Source organism: Oncorhynchus kisutch, linkage group LG2 (assembly GCF_002021735.2).
Source record: "Oncorhynchus kisutch isolate 150728-3 linkage group LG2, Okis_V2, whole genome shotgun sequence".
Classification (NCBI taxonomy): Eukaryota; Metazoa; Chordata; class Actinopteri; order Salmoniformes; family Salmonidae; genus Oncorhynchus; species Oncorhynchus kisutch.
The window spans coordinates 40,351,611-40,367,160 of record NC_034175.2 but is presented as its reverse complement, the minus strand read 5'-3'; the positions used below and the strand labels follow the sequence as shown (position 1 = coordinate 40,367,160).

General features: G+C 42.4%; 1 protein-coding gene across 2 annotated transcripts in view; it reads left to right on the top strand.

The window, feature by feature from the left end:
* LOC109865868 (kalirin) overlaps window positions 1-15,550 on the top strand; it is a 260,858-nt gene that overhangs the window by 209,776 nt on the left and 35,532 nt on the right. For both annotated transcript variants that reach the window (XM_031794240.1, XM_020454357.2), the window contains exon 34: window positions 7,437-7,683. In XM_031794240.1, the coding sequence (XP_031650100.1) occupies window positions 7,437-7,683 (247 nt within the window). The remainder of the gene's footprint in view (window positions 1-7,436; window positions 7,684-15,550) is intronic.

Genomic DNA, 15,550 nt, shown 5'->3' with positions numbered 1-15,550 from the left:
TAGGCTGGTATTTGGAACAGCCATTGCATTCAGAAGACCCTGATTTAGTTTACTTTTAGTACTTTCATTATCCAACTGTTGAAGATGTTGAGTATTGTTATGATTATTAATTGGGAATGCTTGCACTGAATCTTACCATATTGTAGAGCTGTTGCTTGGCGTGCAATGACCTTTTGATGAACAAGAGTGACGGATTACACAGTAGTTGATTACCACAGCTTGACTTGGAAAGTGTTGATGATTCATTCAACTAATCAACAGCTGGAAAAAGGCATGTCACAAGCGTTGTAGATAATCATTTGGTGGGTTATTTGCCTCTGTTTCTCCTCTGTCTTTACCCAAACTCCTCGAAGTGACTGAAATAGCAGCTATTTTCTATATAAAAGCCCTATGATGATGAAACAGTCTGCTTGGACAGGTTCCCCCACAGCTCTGGAAACTCAGACACTACCATTTCCTGTTCCCCTTAGACGGCACGGCTCCGACAGCCACACTGGAAACCAACTGCTATTTAAACACAGACTGTGTTCTCTTGCTCTTTCTTGCTCTCGCTCTCTTTCTCTCTCTCTCTCTCTTTCTCTCCCCTTCTCGCGCTCTATCTCTCTCCCTCTCCCCCTGTGTCTCTCGTTCTGCATCACAACACGCAGGAGCCAAATGTTCTCCTCACTGTGTTATTTAAGCAGGTTGCAACTACAGTCATTACTTGAGGTGGCGCTAACATGGGAAGAGTCCTGTATTTATGATTTGACTCTGGTCCTAATGTTTTGGGGTTTTCCAAATTGGGTAATGTTGCCGTGTCAAGCATAGGAGGTACAGTGTGTCCTGTTTGGGATACATTTTACTGCATTGGCCTTTTCATTTGTTTTGTCGGTACTCTGAAGTGGTGTTTGAATATAATGCTTCAACCATACTCCTTAGGCCCATCCCAAATGGCACCCTAGTTCCCTATAATAGTGCACTACTTTTGCTCTCCTTTAACCTTCCGGTACCATTCATAATTCATGATAATTAAGTTACTGCCAGCTGTTATTCCACTAGTTGGACAGAGTTAATCATGCTCGTCGTTATAAAATGAACTGATCGTACAAGATTGTTTCCAGGAGCCCACCACAAAACAGTTATTGGATGTAGTAACAAGTATTTATCACCATACTAACGAGGGATTCTTCTGTTTTTTTTTTTGTACAATTAACTCCTTGGAGTACAGTTTCACTGTAAGACACACCACTTTGTGAGTTCGCAGATGTTCTGTTGGCTTTGGAACACGTGGCGGTTGTTTTGATTTTGGAAAGAGGATGGAAATCAGATCCTTCTGAAAAGCTCTTTATCGACAATGGTATTGTTATACGGCACCAACCACAGGTCCCGACTTTGTGCAGAGGGAAAGTTGAAGTTCCCATGTTGAGGACTGTCAGCTCTGCTCTGTCTCTGTAATACATGATGGGGGGGTATCTTCTCGGCACTATTCACATGTTGTGTTCCCTGCCTGTTGACACTAATCTTGGGTCAGTTTTGTATTTTCCACACTAATGGTTAAAGTTAGGATTGGGGGCAGGGAGGCTGATCCTTATAATTCTATGACGATTTTGTAGGTTGAAAATCATCACATGACACAATTTCTGATATCGCATGCTTTACCTTTTATTTGCCTGCATAAGTACAAATCTGTGTTGCCGCCATATCACCTCCACCTTACCGGCCACCCTAGACCCACTTCAGTTTGCATACCGCCCCGGCAGGTCCACAGACGACGCAATCGCCATCACACTGCACACTGCCTTATCTCACCTGGACAAGAGGAATACCTATGTAAGAATGCTGTTCATCGACTACAGCTCAGCGTTCAACACCAAAGTACTCTCCAAACTCGTCATTAAGCTCAACCCTGAGTCTCGACCCCGCCTTGTGCAACTGGGTCCTGGACTTCCTGACGGGCCGCCCCCCCCAGGTGGTGAAGGTAGGAAACAACCTCTCCACCCCGCTGATCCTCAACACTGGGGACCCACAAGGGTGCATGCTCAGCCCCTTCCTGTACTCCCTGTTCACCCATGACTGCGTGGCCATGCATGCCTCCAACTCAATCGTCAAGTTTGCAGACGACACTACAGTGGTAGTCTTGATTACCAACAACGACGAGACAAGCTACAGGGAGGAGGTGAGGGCACTAGGAGTGTGGTGTCAGGAAAACAACCTCTCACTCAATGTCAACAAAACAAAGGAGTTGATCGTGGACTTCATGAAACAGCAGTTGGAGCACCCCCCTATCCACATCGAAGGGACAGCAGTGGAAGGTGGAAAGTTGTAAGTTCCTCGGCGTACAAACTGAAATGGTCCACCCACACGCCTCTTCAACCTCAGGAGGCTGAAGAAATTTGGCTTGTCACCCAAAACCCTGACAAACTTTTACAGATGCACAATCGAGAGCATCCTGTCAGCCTGCCTCACAGCCTGGTACGGCAACTGCACCCCCCTCAACAGCAAGGCTCTCCAGAGGATGGTGCAGTCTGCACAACGCATCACTGGGGGCAAACTACCTGCCCTCCATAACACCTACAGCACCCGATGTCATAGGAAGGCCAAAAAGATCATCAAGGACATCAACCACCCGAGCCACTGCCTGTTCACACCGCTACCATCCAGAAGGCGAGGTCAGTACAGGTGCATCAAAGCTGGGACCGAGAGACTGAAAAACAACTTCTATCTCAAGGCCGTCAGACTGCTAAACAGCAATCACTAACTCCGAGAAGCTGCTGCCTACATTGAGACCCAATCACTGGCCACTTGAATAAATGGATCACTAGTCACTTCATACAATGCACTCTAAATAATTATACTTTAAATAATGTTAACATATCTTACATTGCTCATCACATACACTGTATTCTATTGCATCTTGCCTATGCCCCTCGGCCATCGTTCAGTCATATATTTGTATGTACATATTCTCATTTACCCCTTTAGATTTGTGTGTATTAGGTATTTGTTGTGGAATTGTCAGATTACTTGTTAGATATTACTGCTCTGTCGGAACTAGAAGCACAAGCATTTCGCTACACTCGCATTAACATCTGCTAACCATGTGTATGTAACAAATTTCATTTCATTTCATTTCATTCCAGTTAGACTGGTTGGGATTTCTCCCTGACTAATATGGCTGCCATTTTCACCCCATTCTGGAACTTTGAGGGTTTATGACATAACCCCTTTACTATTTTAATAGGATCTCTATGTGTGTATTAGATTCTGCAGCCATCATACACTAACGTTCAAAGTCACTTAGAAATGTCCTTGTTTTTGAAAGAAAAGCACGTTTTTTCTGTCCATTTAAAATAACATAAAATTGATCAGAAATACAGTGTAGACATTGTTAATGTTGTAAATGACTATTGTAGCTGTAAATGCCTGATTTTTTTAATGGAATATCTACATAGGTGTACAGAGGCCCATTATCAGCAACCATCACTCCTGTGTTCCAATGGGACGTTATGTTAGCTAATCCAAGTTTATAATTTTAAAAGGCTAATTGATCATTAGAAACCCCTTTTGCAATTATGTTAGCACAGCTGAAAACTGTTGTTCTGATTTAAAGAAGCAATAAAAACTGGCCTTTAGACTAGTTGAGTATCTGGAGCATCATCATTTGTGGGTTCGTTTACAGGCTCAAAATGGCCAGAAACAAATAACTTGCCAAGAATAGAAAGTGGGAGGCCCCGGTGCACAACTGAGCAAGAGGACAAGTACATCAGTGTCTAGGTTGAGAAACAGACACCTTACAAGTCCTCAACTGGCAGCTTCATTAAATAGTACCCGCAAAACACCAGTCAATGTCAACAGTGAAGAGGTGACTCCGGGATGCTGGCCGTCTAGGCAGAGTTCCTTTGTCCAGTGTCTGTGTTCTTTTGCCCATCTTAATATTTTTTATTGGCCAGTCTGAGATATGGCTTTTTCTTTGCAACTCTGCCTAGTAGGCCAGCATCCCGGAGTCGCCTCTTCACTGTTGACGTTGAGACTGATGTTTTGCGGGTACTATTTAATGAAGCTGCCAGTTGAGGACTTGTAAGGTGTCTGTTTCTCAACCTAGACACTGATGTACTTGTCCTCTTGCTCAGTTGTGCACCGGGGCCTCCCACTCCTCTTTCTGTTCTGGTTAGAGACCGTTTGCACTGTTCTGTGAAGTGTGTAGTACACAGCATTGTACGAGATCTTTAGTTTCTTGGCAATTTCTCGCATGGAATAGCCTTCATTTCTCAGAACAAGAATAGACCAATTCGTTTCAGAAGAAAGATCTTTGTTTCTGGCCATTTTGAGCCTGTAATCGAACCCACAAATCCCGATGCTCCAGATACTCAACTAGTCTAAAGAATGCCAATTTTATTGTTTCTTTAATCAGCACAACAGTTTTCTGCTGTGCTAACATAATTGCAAAATGGTTTTCTAAGGGGCTGTCTAGCTACAATAGTCATTTACAACATTAACAATGTCTACACTTTATTTCTGATAAATTTTATGTTATTTTATATTTTAATGGACAAAAAATTTGCTTTTCTTTCAAAAACAAGGACATTTTACAAGTGACCCCAAACTTTGGAACGGTAGTGTATTTATCAATGATCTCTGTCAGCCCGTTTTCTTATATAAACAAAACAAATCGGTCAGGGAAACTGATCCTGTCTGGGTATTTTAAGAGAATTCCCACGAGATTTAGTCTTAAGAGTTCTGCCCCTGAAACAATCTGTGTTTACCATACCCATGTAGACAAACTCATCTTACAGTTCCTGCTATCATAGTGAGCTCTTTAATGAAAAACCACTGAGGATCAGTTTGTCAAACTTTAGAATAGGGGGGGGAAAGAATGTAGGGAGTGAGGAACCGCCAGATGATGCTGACAGAAAGCTATGGGTGGTCGAGACGAGTGGGGGAGGCTGGATCATGGTTTCCATTGGGATGGGTCTGACCTGTGTGAGGATCATCCCTCACACAGGGGTGTGTTCTAACTCAGAACATGAGCCTCACTTTGTTCTGTTGATGCTAGATTGGATCTGCTTCAGTCAGCCTGTTTAAAACCTTGAACATGATCATAGAGAAGGCCTGCGTCCCAAATGGCACCCTGTTCCCTGCTTTTGACCTGGGCCCATAGGGCTCTGGTCAAAAGCAGTGCACTGTATAAGAAATCGGGCACCATTTGGGACATGGCTATGGAGAGGGAGTGCTCTTATTTTAAACAGCTCTCTGTGGGAGTGGATGATTTGTGGAGTGTTCCTGTTCCTAGTAAGAGATTGGAGTTGATCTCCATTCAAGATGACCTGAAACACTTCCCTCCAACTGGGTTTGGTTGCTGGTCAAATATGTTTTGTTATTGAAGGAGTCAACGAAGTGGTGTGATTTAGAATCCCCTCTGTTTCGAACCCCCATAGTAGACAACCGAGAGGTAACTCAAGTGTGTGTCCTTGATCTGTCCGACATTGGACTTTGTTTGTTCTCTCTGTGGCAGTGTTGAGTACTTGCTGGGTTATTTCAGGCTAGGGTTGCAAACGTCTGGTAACGTAAACAGAACTCTTGGTTGATTTCCTGCTTACAAGCAGATTTCCAGCTTATTCCCTAATGATTCCGGGAATCTTCCAACCAGGATTTCTGGAAAACTTGGGAATTTTGGGAAATGGACCAGGAATTTTGCAACCCTAATTCAGGAGTTCTTATCACGGCAAATACACATAGGTTTGAATACACTTCCTCTTAGACTGCTACTCAAGTTGTAACAGAATGTGTGCTCGTACCTGCTCTCTTCGAACCCTGTCACACTCCCATCTGACTGTGCAGCTGGCTGAATTTAAGGACTCTCCTTCAATCGTCCCAAATGGCACCCTATTCTTCCCTACGGGCCCGGTCAAAAGTGGTGCACTAAATAGGGAATGGGGTGTCATTTGGGACTCATGTCTGGTTAACCAGAGTAGAACCTCGGAGCATATGAGGAAGTTTTGGGTGGACTCGGAGTGACAGCCCGAGGATTGATACTATTTTTCATTTCCCAAGGGGAAAGGGAGGTTTACTGACTTCAAATGGATTGCTAGCTAGATGATAATTGTGAAACCAGAGTATTTTCCTCAGCCAGAGAACATTCATAATTTGTTGGAGACTAGTGATATCCTCATAACTGGGAGACTGCAGTCATTTTTGACTCTCGTTTATCAAACTGGTGTAGGCTACGACCGTTTCCCCAGGTAGAGATATAATACGTAGGGCTACGTCACAAATGGCACCCTATTCCCTATAGTCCACTACTTTTGACCAGGCCCCATAGGGCTTTCTCATCAACTAGGCCTATGTAGGGAATAGGGTGCCATTTGGAACGCATGCATATAAACACCAGATGACCATGATCTATAGGCCAAGGGTTCGTTTATTACCTCACTTCAAATAATAAAATCTTTGAGTGTAATCATTTAGTGGGTGTAAATATTATGACATGACTCTTCTCTCTCCAGAAACTAAGCTGATCTCAGATACTGATAATGGGTTAATTATAAGGTCACCTGTAATCTCTTGTGAACAGGCTGTTAAAATGACATTTTTGGTTCTGGGTTGCTGAGATTAGGTCAACTGTGTTGAACAGATATTGGATGTATGTTGTATAGAGTAACTGTTGAGTTTTAACCAATTTAACACCTGGATACACACCAGTCTTTGATATGAAGCAATGTTTTAAATGTCCTACTGATTTATATAGAGGTGTATTAATTGTAGTTGGTGCTCGTGTAATATACTGTGGTGTGATTCAAACTTTGACCCCGGTGCCTATGAATGATAAAAGCAGTGGAGTCTGACCCTGTCAGTCAGTCATAAACTATATGAAGTACACACCTGTTTCACTTGTATCCAATAGCATTTCATGACGGGGCACACACTTACACTGACTTTAACCATGTTCTGTTCCATGGAAGGCATGGGTGGGCAGCCCAAATGGCACCCTATTCCCTATTTAGTGCACTACTTTTGACCAGAGCCCTGTGCAGTAAAAAGGGAATAGGGTGTCTTTAATCCATTTATCCCCCAAATGGCACCCTATTCCCTATTTAGTGCACTACTTTTGACCAGAGCCCTGTGCAGTAAAAAGGGAATAGGGTGTCTTTAATCCATTTATCCCCTGATAGTTTGTCCCCTGGTTTGATGTCTGAACATTTTTATTGTTGTTGTTCATTGTTCTATATAATCCGCTGTAATCCCGCAACTGGGATAAGTGTTTTTATGGATGTGTGCATGTCACTCCACTTAACTAATATCTGAATACATCTCACAACCCCACATGGCTTAACCTAGAACCTGAGCTGTGCACTTACCTTCCTTTTCTCTGCTGTGATAATGAGACTCGATTAAAAAATAAAAAAAATACCTTTTAAGACCTTAACTCACTGTTCTCTCGGTCTCTTCCTGTCTCACAGCTCTCTGGAGGCTGTGAGTTGACAGTGGTGCTGCAGGACTTCACAGCAGGTTGTTCCAGCGAGCTTAGCCTTCAGACGGGTCAGACGGTAGAGCTACTGGAGAGGCCCAGTGACCGCCCCGGCTGGTGTCTGGTGCGGACCACCGACCGTAGCCCCCCTCAGGAGGGCCTGGTGCCCAGCTCGGCCCTCTGTGTCTCTCACTCCCGCAGCAGTGTGGAGATGGAGTGCTTCTTCCCCACAGGGAAAGGTAAGGACCTCAAACCATTTACTGTTGGGGGAAAAAAGTAAGGAAAGTGCTCCAAGGATATGTCAGTAGATCTTTATAGATTGAAGGTGCTCTTTGGCTAATGGGTTAATTGGCCAACAAAACCAATAAGGACCCTGCACCGTTCCTGTAATTACAATGGCCGTGTCTGAATACTCGTACTTCTGTTCGAAATGTTAGGCATTTTGGGTACGCGAAAATAGAACGTTTTATAGTGTGTGTGAACTTCTGAACATGTAGTATGCTTTAAATGCCAGGATGTCATGTTCATTTTGGCTTTTTATCTAGTAGAATTCGCTGCACACTGAGGAAGAGAATCGTCTTTCCATACTCACGTGTGTCTGACAACAGCTGATAATTAGATAAGGTGACGCGCTGTACCAGAATGAACCAATGGCGTGAATCAACGCATCATCTACTGTGCATTAGATGATGCGTTCTCAGTATAGAGGAGCTTAGTATGCTGATATTTCTTGCCTATTGTGCTCAAGAGTACGTTCTCAATAGTATGTAGTACGATAGTACACAGTATGCAGTTTGGACATGGCCAATGCCTTTATTATGTTGACGTGTTCAGTATATCAAAATCTGAGAAGATTCTTAGTCCTCCTTGTTTTTGAAAACATTGTACTGTTTTATTTGGCAGCATGGTAGTGAGATACTGCACTTCCTATCTCTCATTCAATGTCAAAGATGTGGAAAGATTTCAACTGTTCTGCCTGTGATTATTATTATTTGACCATGCTGGTCATTTATGAACATTTGAACATCTTGGCCATGTTCTGTTATAATCTCCACCCGGCACAGCCAGGAGAGGACTGGCCACCCCACATAGCCTGGTTCCTCTCTAGGTTTCTTCCTAGGTTTTGGCCTTTTCTAGGGAGTTTTTCCTAGCCACCATGCTTCTACACCTGCATTGCTTACTGTTTGGGGTTTTAGGCTGGGTTTCTGTACAGCACTTTGAGATATCAGCTGATGTAAGAAGGGCTATATAAATAAATTTGATTTGATATTAATATACAATACCAGTCAAAGGTTTGGACACACCAACTCATTCCAGGATTTGTCTTTATTTGTACCATTTTCTACATTGTAGAGTAATAGTGAAGACATCAAAACTAGGAAATAACTCATATGGAATCATGTAGTAACCCCCAAAAAAGTGTTAAACAAAGCTAAATATATTTTATATTTGAGAATCTTCAAAGTAGCCACCCTTGGCCGCAATGACAGCTTTGCACACTTTTGGTGTTCTCTCAACCAGCTTCATGAGGTAGTCACCTGGAATGCATTTCAATTAACAGGTGTGCCTTGTTAATTTGTGGAATTTCTTCCTTAATGCATTTGAGCCAATCAGTTGTGTTGTAACAAGGTAGGCATGGTATACACAAGATAGCCCTAATTGGTAAAATACGAAGTCCATATTATGGCAAGAACAGCTCAAATAAGCAAAGAGAAATGACAGTCCATCGTTACTTTGACTGACCTTCATGTCTTAATCTGGAAAATGTCAAGAATAGTCGCAAAACCATCAAGCACTAAGCTGAAACTGTCACTCATGAGGACCGCCACAGGAAATGAAGACCCAGAGTTACCTCGGCTACAGAGGATAAGTTCATTAGAGTTAACTGCACCTTAGTAACAGACACATCGCAACTTCAACTGTTCAGAGGAGACTGCGTGAATCAGGCCTTCATAGTGAATTGCTGCAAAGAAACCACTACTAAAGGACACCAATAAGAAGAAGAGACTTGCTTGGGCCAAGAAACACGAGCAATGGACATTAGACCGGTGGAAATCTGTACTTTGGTCTGAGGAGTCCAAATTTGAGATGTTTGGTTCCAACCTCTGTCTTTGTGAGACGCAGAGGAGGTGAATGGATGATCTCCACGTGTGTTTCCCACCGTGAAGCATGGAGGAGATGGTGTGGGGGTGCTTTGCTGGTGACATTGTCTGGGATTTATTTATTTATTTCGAATTCAAGGCACACTTAACCAGCATGGCTACCACAGCATTCTGCAGCGATATGCCATCCCATCTGGTTTGCGCTTAGTCCCACTATCATTTGTTTTTCAGCCGGACAATGACCCAACACACCTCCAGGTTGTGTAAGGGCTATTTTGACCAAGAAGGAGAGTGATTGAGTGCTGCATCAGATGACCTGGCCTCCACAATCACCCGACCTCAACCCAATCGAGTTGTTTTGGGATGAGATGGACCGCAGAGAGAAGGAAAAGCAGTTAACAAGTGCTCAGCATATGTGGGAACTCCTTCAAGACTGTTGGAAAAGCATTCCTCATGAAGCTGGTTGAGAGAATGCCAAGAGTGTGCAAAGCTGTCATCAAGGCTAAGAATCTAAAAATATAAAATAGGTTTTGATTTGTTTAACACTTCTTTGGTTACTACATGATTCCATATGTGTTGTTCAATAGTTGTTTGGCTTAACTATTATTCTACAATGTAGAAAATAGTAAAAATAAAGAAAAACCCTTGAAAGAGTAGGTGTGTCCAAACTTTTGAATGGTACTGTACCTGCAGCAAATATTTCATCATCGTTTCATCATTGTTTCACCTGCTACGGGCATTGCATGATTTTAAGTACTTGGAAGCATTTGTTTAGACCATCCAATATCTCCTGGTGCTACCTGTAGAGGGAGGTGTTGGTTGTCACTAGGATTAGAGCCAGGTTGGTTGGATATTTGACAGCTTGGGGAACATTTAGCCTCTGACGAGCACTTGACATTTTTACCTCAGTACAACATCCTTCTCCACTTCAGAGAGGGTTTTCAGCTCATGCTGCTGACACTCCGTGATGTACTGCCTCCCTGTTTTCCTTGACAAATGTAAAAGCTCTTCAGTTAGGACTTTAATGAGGCTATCTCTGCCATTGTAAAATGTTTTGTATTAGGGAATTGTAATCTAGATGGAACACATCCTGAACCATTTAAAAGGTACAGGAGAGTAAATAATTTACTTTTAAGATGTTTCTCTTTGTGCATTTGTATTTATTCTTGAAAGGTGGTGTTGACAGATACTCCTCTCATTAAACGTTTTACTGAATTGAATTAACTCTGTAGAATGAATTGCTGAAATTACTCAAATATAAATATATGTTCTAATTAAACTTTAGAGTTGAATAGAAGAGCATACAGAAGTCTATCTATCACATTAACCATTAACACAACAATGAACACAATCAAATGTATCAACCCTTGGAGGTCTGGATTTGGAGTCACACTCAAAATTAAAGTGGAAAACCACACTACAGGCTGATCCAACTTTGATGTAATGTCCTTAAAATAAGTCAAAATGAGGCTCAGTAGTGTGTGTGTGGCCTCCACGTGCCTGTATGACCTCCCTACAACGCCTGGGCATGCTCCTGATGAGGTGGCGAATGGTCTCCTGAGGGATCTTCTCCCAGACCTGGACTAAAGCATCCGCCAACTCCTGGACAGTCTGTGGTGCAACGTGGCGTTGGTGGATGGGAGCGAGACATGATGTCCCAGATGTGCTCAATTGGATTCAGGTCTGGGGAACGGGCGGGCCAGTCCATAGCATCAATGCCTTCCTCTTGCAGGAACTGCTGACACACTCCAGCCACATGAGGTCTAGCATTGTCTTGCATTAGGAGGAACCCAGGGCCAACCGCACCAGCATATGGTCTCACAAGGGGTCTGATGATCTCATCTCGTTACCTAATGGCAGTCAGGCTAACTCTGACAAGCACATGGAAGGCTGTGCGGCCCCCCAAAGAAATGCCAGGTGCGGCCCCCCAAAGAAATGCCACAATGTACCTGATTTCACAGAAGTGTGATTGACTTGGAGTTACATTACAAGTCAATCATTGTCGCCATGCTGGTTAAGTGTGCCCTGAATTCTAAATAAATCAGACAAGTGTCAGCAGCAAAGCACCATCACAGCTCCTCCTCTATGCTTCACGGTGGGAACCACACATGCAGAGAGAATCCTTTCACCTACTCCGCATCTTCCAAAGACCCAGCGGTTGGAACCAAAAATCTCCAATTTGGACTCCAGACCATAGGATACATTTCCACCGGTCTAATGTCCATTGTCCGTGTTTCTTTGCCCAAGCAAGGCTCCTCTTCTTACTGGTGTCCTTTAGAAGTGGATTCTTTGCAGCAATTTGACCATGAAGGCCTGATTCACGCAGTCTCCTCTGAACGGTTGATGTTGATGTGTTACTTGAACTCTGTGAAGCATTTATTTGGGATGCAATTTCTGAGGCTGGTAACTCTAATGAACTTATCCTCTGGTTATTCCATTCCTGTGGCGGTCCTTATGAGAGTCAGTTTCATCATAGTGCTTGATGGGTTTTGCGATTGCACTTGAAACTTTCAAAGTTCTTAATATTTTCCATATTGACTGATCTTGATGTCTTAAAGTCATGATGGACTGTAGTTTCTTTTTACTTATTTGAGCTGTTCTTGCCATAAAATGGACTTGGTCTTTTGCCAAATAGGGCTATCTTCTGTATCCCTCCTACCTTGTTACAACACAACTGATTGGCTCATGCATTACGAAGGAAAGAAATTGCACAAATTAACTTTTTAAGAAGGCACACCTGTTAATTTAAATGCATTCCAGGTGACTACCTCATGAAGCTGGTTCAGAGAATGCCAAGTTTGTGCAAAGCTGTAATCAATGCAATTGGTGGCTATTTGAAGAATCTCAAATATAAAATATATTTTGATATATTTGTTTAACACTTTTTTTTTTTGGTTACTACTGATTCCATATGTGTTATTTCATAGTTTTGATGTCGTCACTATTATTCTACAATGTAGAAATATCCTTGAATGAGCAGGTATTCTAGAACTTTTGACTGGTAGTGTACACACCAAGGAAACCTATTTATTTATCTATTTATTTTGCGGGGTGGGGGGATGTAATACCATTGACAGACGTTACAAATAATCCATCCCACGATAGGGGCGTGGGAGCTTAATATTCATTTTCCCCCCACGCTACTTGCCACACCTCCTCCAGAACAACCCACCCTCTTCAGCCCACTACTTCTGTGTGGTGGACATGAATAAAATACCCCCGAAAATATACCAAGCAAGCTATTACCCTAACAAACTACAAAAAGACGTAAACTGGAATTACATACAAAAAAAATAGAACAACTACCATAAATACAAGTCCACAAACAAAAAAAAAACGGCAATATTTTGAATCGTCACATCAGGAGCACGTTTGGCGTTCAGGAGCACCTTTCCTTCCTATGAAATCAGGCCCATCCCTCTCGCCGTATTATTTAGTCCCACTTATCATTACAATTTGGAGAGCTACCACTTTCTTTTGCAATCAATCCTTCTAGTGAATAATAGTGTTTGACACTTATTTTGAACGAGTCCAATACAACAACAAAAAAACACATCTGCGTTTTAAAAATCCATTTTAATTTAGCGAAGGAGCACGGTGGTTGACCGCCATGATTTTCTTATCGTTTAGTTCGTTGCACAAATGTTGATATTCCGCTTTTTGTTGACATTTTGTAAACAGAGCCTGTGTGTTTTTTAGGAATCCATGTTGTGAAATGACTGGCTATTGGGACTGACCTCTTGTTATTGTCCATAGGAGCTTCCTTTGTCTCCTTGCCCTGATTTCCTTTGTTTTGTGTATTAGGAACGAAAACATCCCTTCTAGAATGTTCCTATTCTGAGACACTGTGGACACCCTCGCTTCCTGTGCCTCCTTAGAACTAAAGGGGGAAAGCAGGATGATTGAGAAAAGGCATCCTTTATTTGGAAAAGGGTTCATATGAGTTTTTGTTGGTTGAGGAGCACAGCAATACCCCAATGCTTGAGATGATAAAGTTAGCAGAGAACTGTTAGGTTTTTCAAAATGACTAACCTGTATGTATCTGATTTTTCAAACAGTACACATTTGTATGTTAATAAATTACAGCCCTTTTCTTGCGTTAGACCACACTTAAGATTAACAGCATGTACTGTCAATGTACTGGAAACTTGTTAGTATTTCCACTGCTCAGTAGCTAACCTTGATTTGAACCACTTCGCTATCTCTGGATCAGCCCCCACCGTCCCCAGTTTATTACATGCTGAAACTTGGACACCTTAGAAACGAAGTAATATAACTTATTGATAAAACCTTTTCCCTAGTTACAGTGACCTGTAAATCCCACTTCCTCCCACCACCACAGTTTTTTAAAAAGACTCTTTGTTTCAAAAATGAATGGGAGGTTCGGCTGAGCTTTTTCTAGATGGTGTCCAGCCACAGTATTTCAGGGTTGTGTCCCAAATGGCACCTCATTCCCGACATAGTGCACTACATTTTGCCAGAGCCCGGAGGTCTGATGGGTATGTCTGCAAAAGCGTTGCCTTTTTTGTGAAACCTGAAACAATAGACCTCAATATGTATTTAATATAATCTAAGTAACATTTCAGCGCTTGCTCCATGTGGAATGAACTTTTTTAAGGAACTTGTCATACTTGTGGCCTCGTAGATAAAATACATTGTTTTTCCCCACAGTCATACATGTTCTCTTTCATTTCCTCTGAAACGCTCTCACATTTACAATACAATATGCTTTGGCCTGTTGCCCATGTGACCGTGACATACTGACATTTTCTCTTATGTCTATGACCTTATGTCTATCCAGCATATTGGATGACTGTCATTCATACTCCATTTAACCAGCTCAATGTAATATCGATCTAGGCTACTAATCTGATTCTCAAATTTGTCATGAGGTTGCTACAACCTAGCCTACAAAAAAACAAAGTTTAAAAAGTAGGTGCACAGGTCAAGAGACAAATTGGAGTAATCAAGGTGACAGACGGTGACACATTCAAAATCCGCCTTGCACACTCTTGCCTGCATTTAGCTCAGCCTGGTCTCATAGACCAGACGTAACATAGTCAACTTAAATCCAGGACACTCAAATTAGTATGATATGTTACATTTGGTATGGTTGCATAAGACGGAAGGTTACTTTTAAGGCAAAAACGCAAGGAGGGTGGATGGGTGGGCGTATAACGCAAACTCTAGCTGATCTGGGACGTAATCATTAGTCCAAACAACAAAATAGGTTTCTATTGGAAAATTTCAGGTAGCTCCCTCAGTTTCATTGTTTTCTTCTGTTTAATAAACGTTTTGCAACAGAATCGGCGGAATGAATATACCCGCACAGTTCACTTTGATAGCAGCTACATAAAGCATCACCACTTTGCTTGTTGTATAATTTCATCTCGCAACTACGCGCTCTCCTCCTCTCACCTTTTCCCTTCACTTGTTGCCTTCAGTGCACAGCACAACAGCTGCCTGTGACCAGGGGCAAAAACCTCCCCAAGCCAAACCTTCATACCATAACCGCTAACCGCTACATCATGGTCGCCATATAAACGTTAGTCAACAAACTAGAACTAGCGTGTTAGTAATCGGACAATCCAATCCATGTGTACAATCATGCAGTACGGTGTACAGTAAGCAGTTTAGCCGTTACACCGGCGGGCCCCTGTGGCAATACATTTGTAAAACCGAAGGCTTACCTTGACTTGGAGGAGTTGCAGGGGGTAACAGGTAACTGCATTTTTTTAGCCTAAGTATGATACAATGTTAATTGCGTGATTTACTCGGAAACCATACCTGTGTAGAAGCACCTTCTTTCAGCATACTTTGTATCCCTCGTTTACTCGTGTTTCCTTTATTTTGGCAGTTTACCTGTAACTCAATATACCCTGCATACTCTTCATATTATTAATGGCAAAAATAACCTGTTTAATCCTGAATTTTGTAGATTTGGAGTTGGTTGGAGTTAGTGGAAAGGCTAGTTAAATGAATGCCACCCAAACGTGAGGCGTCA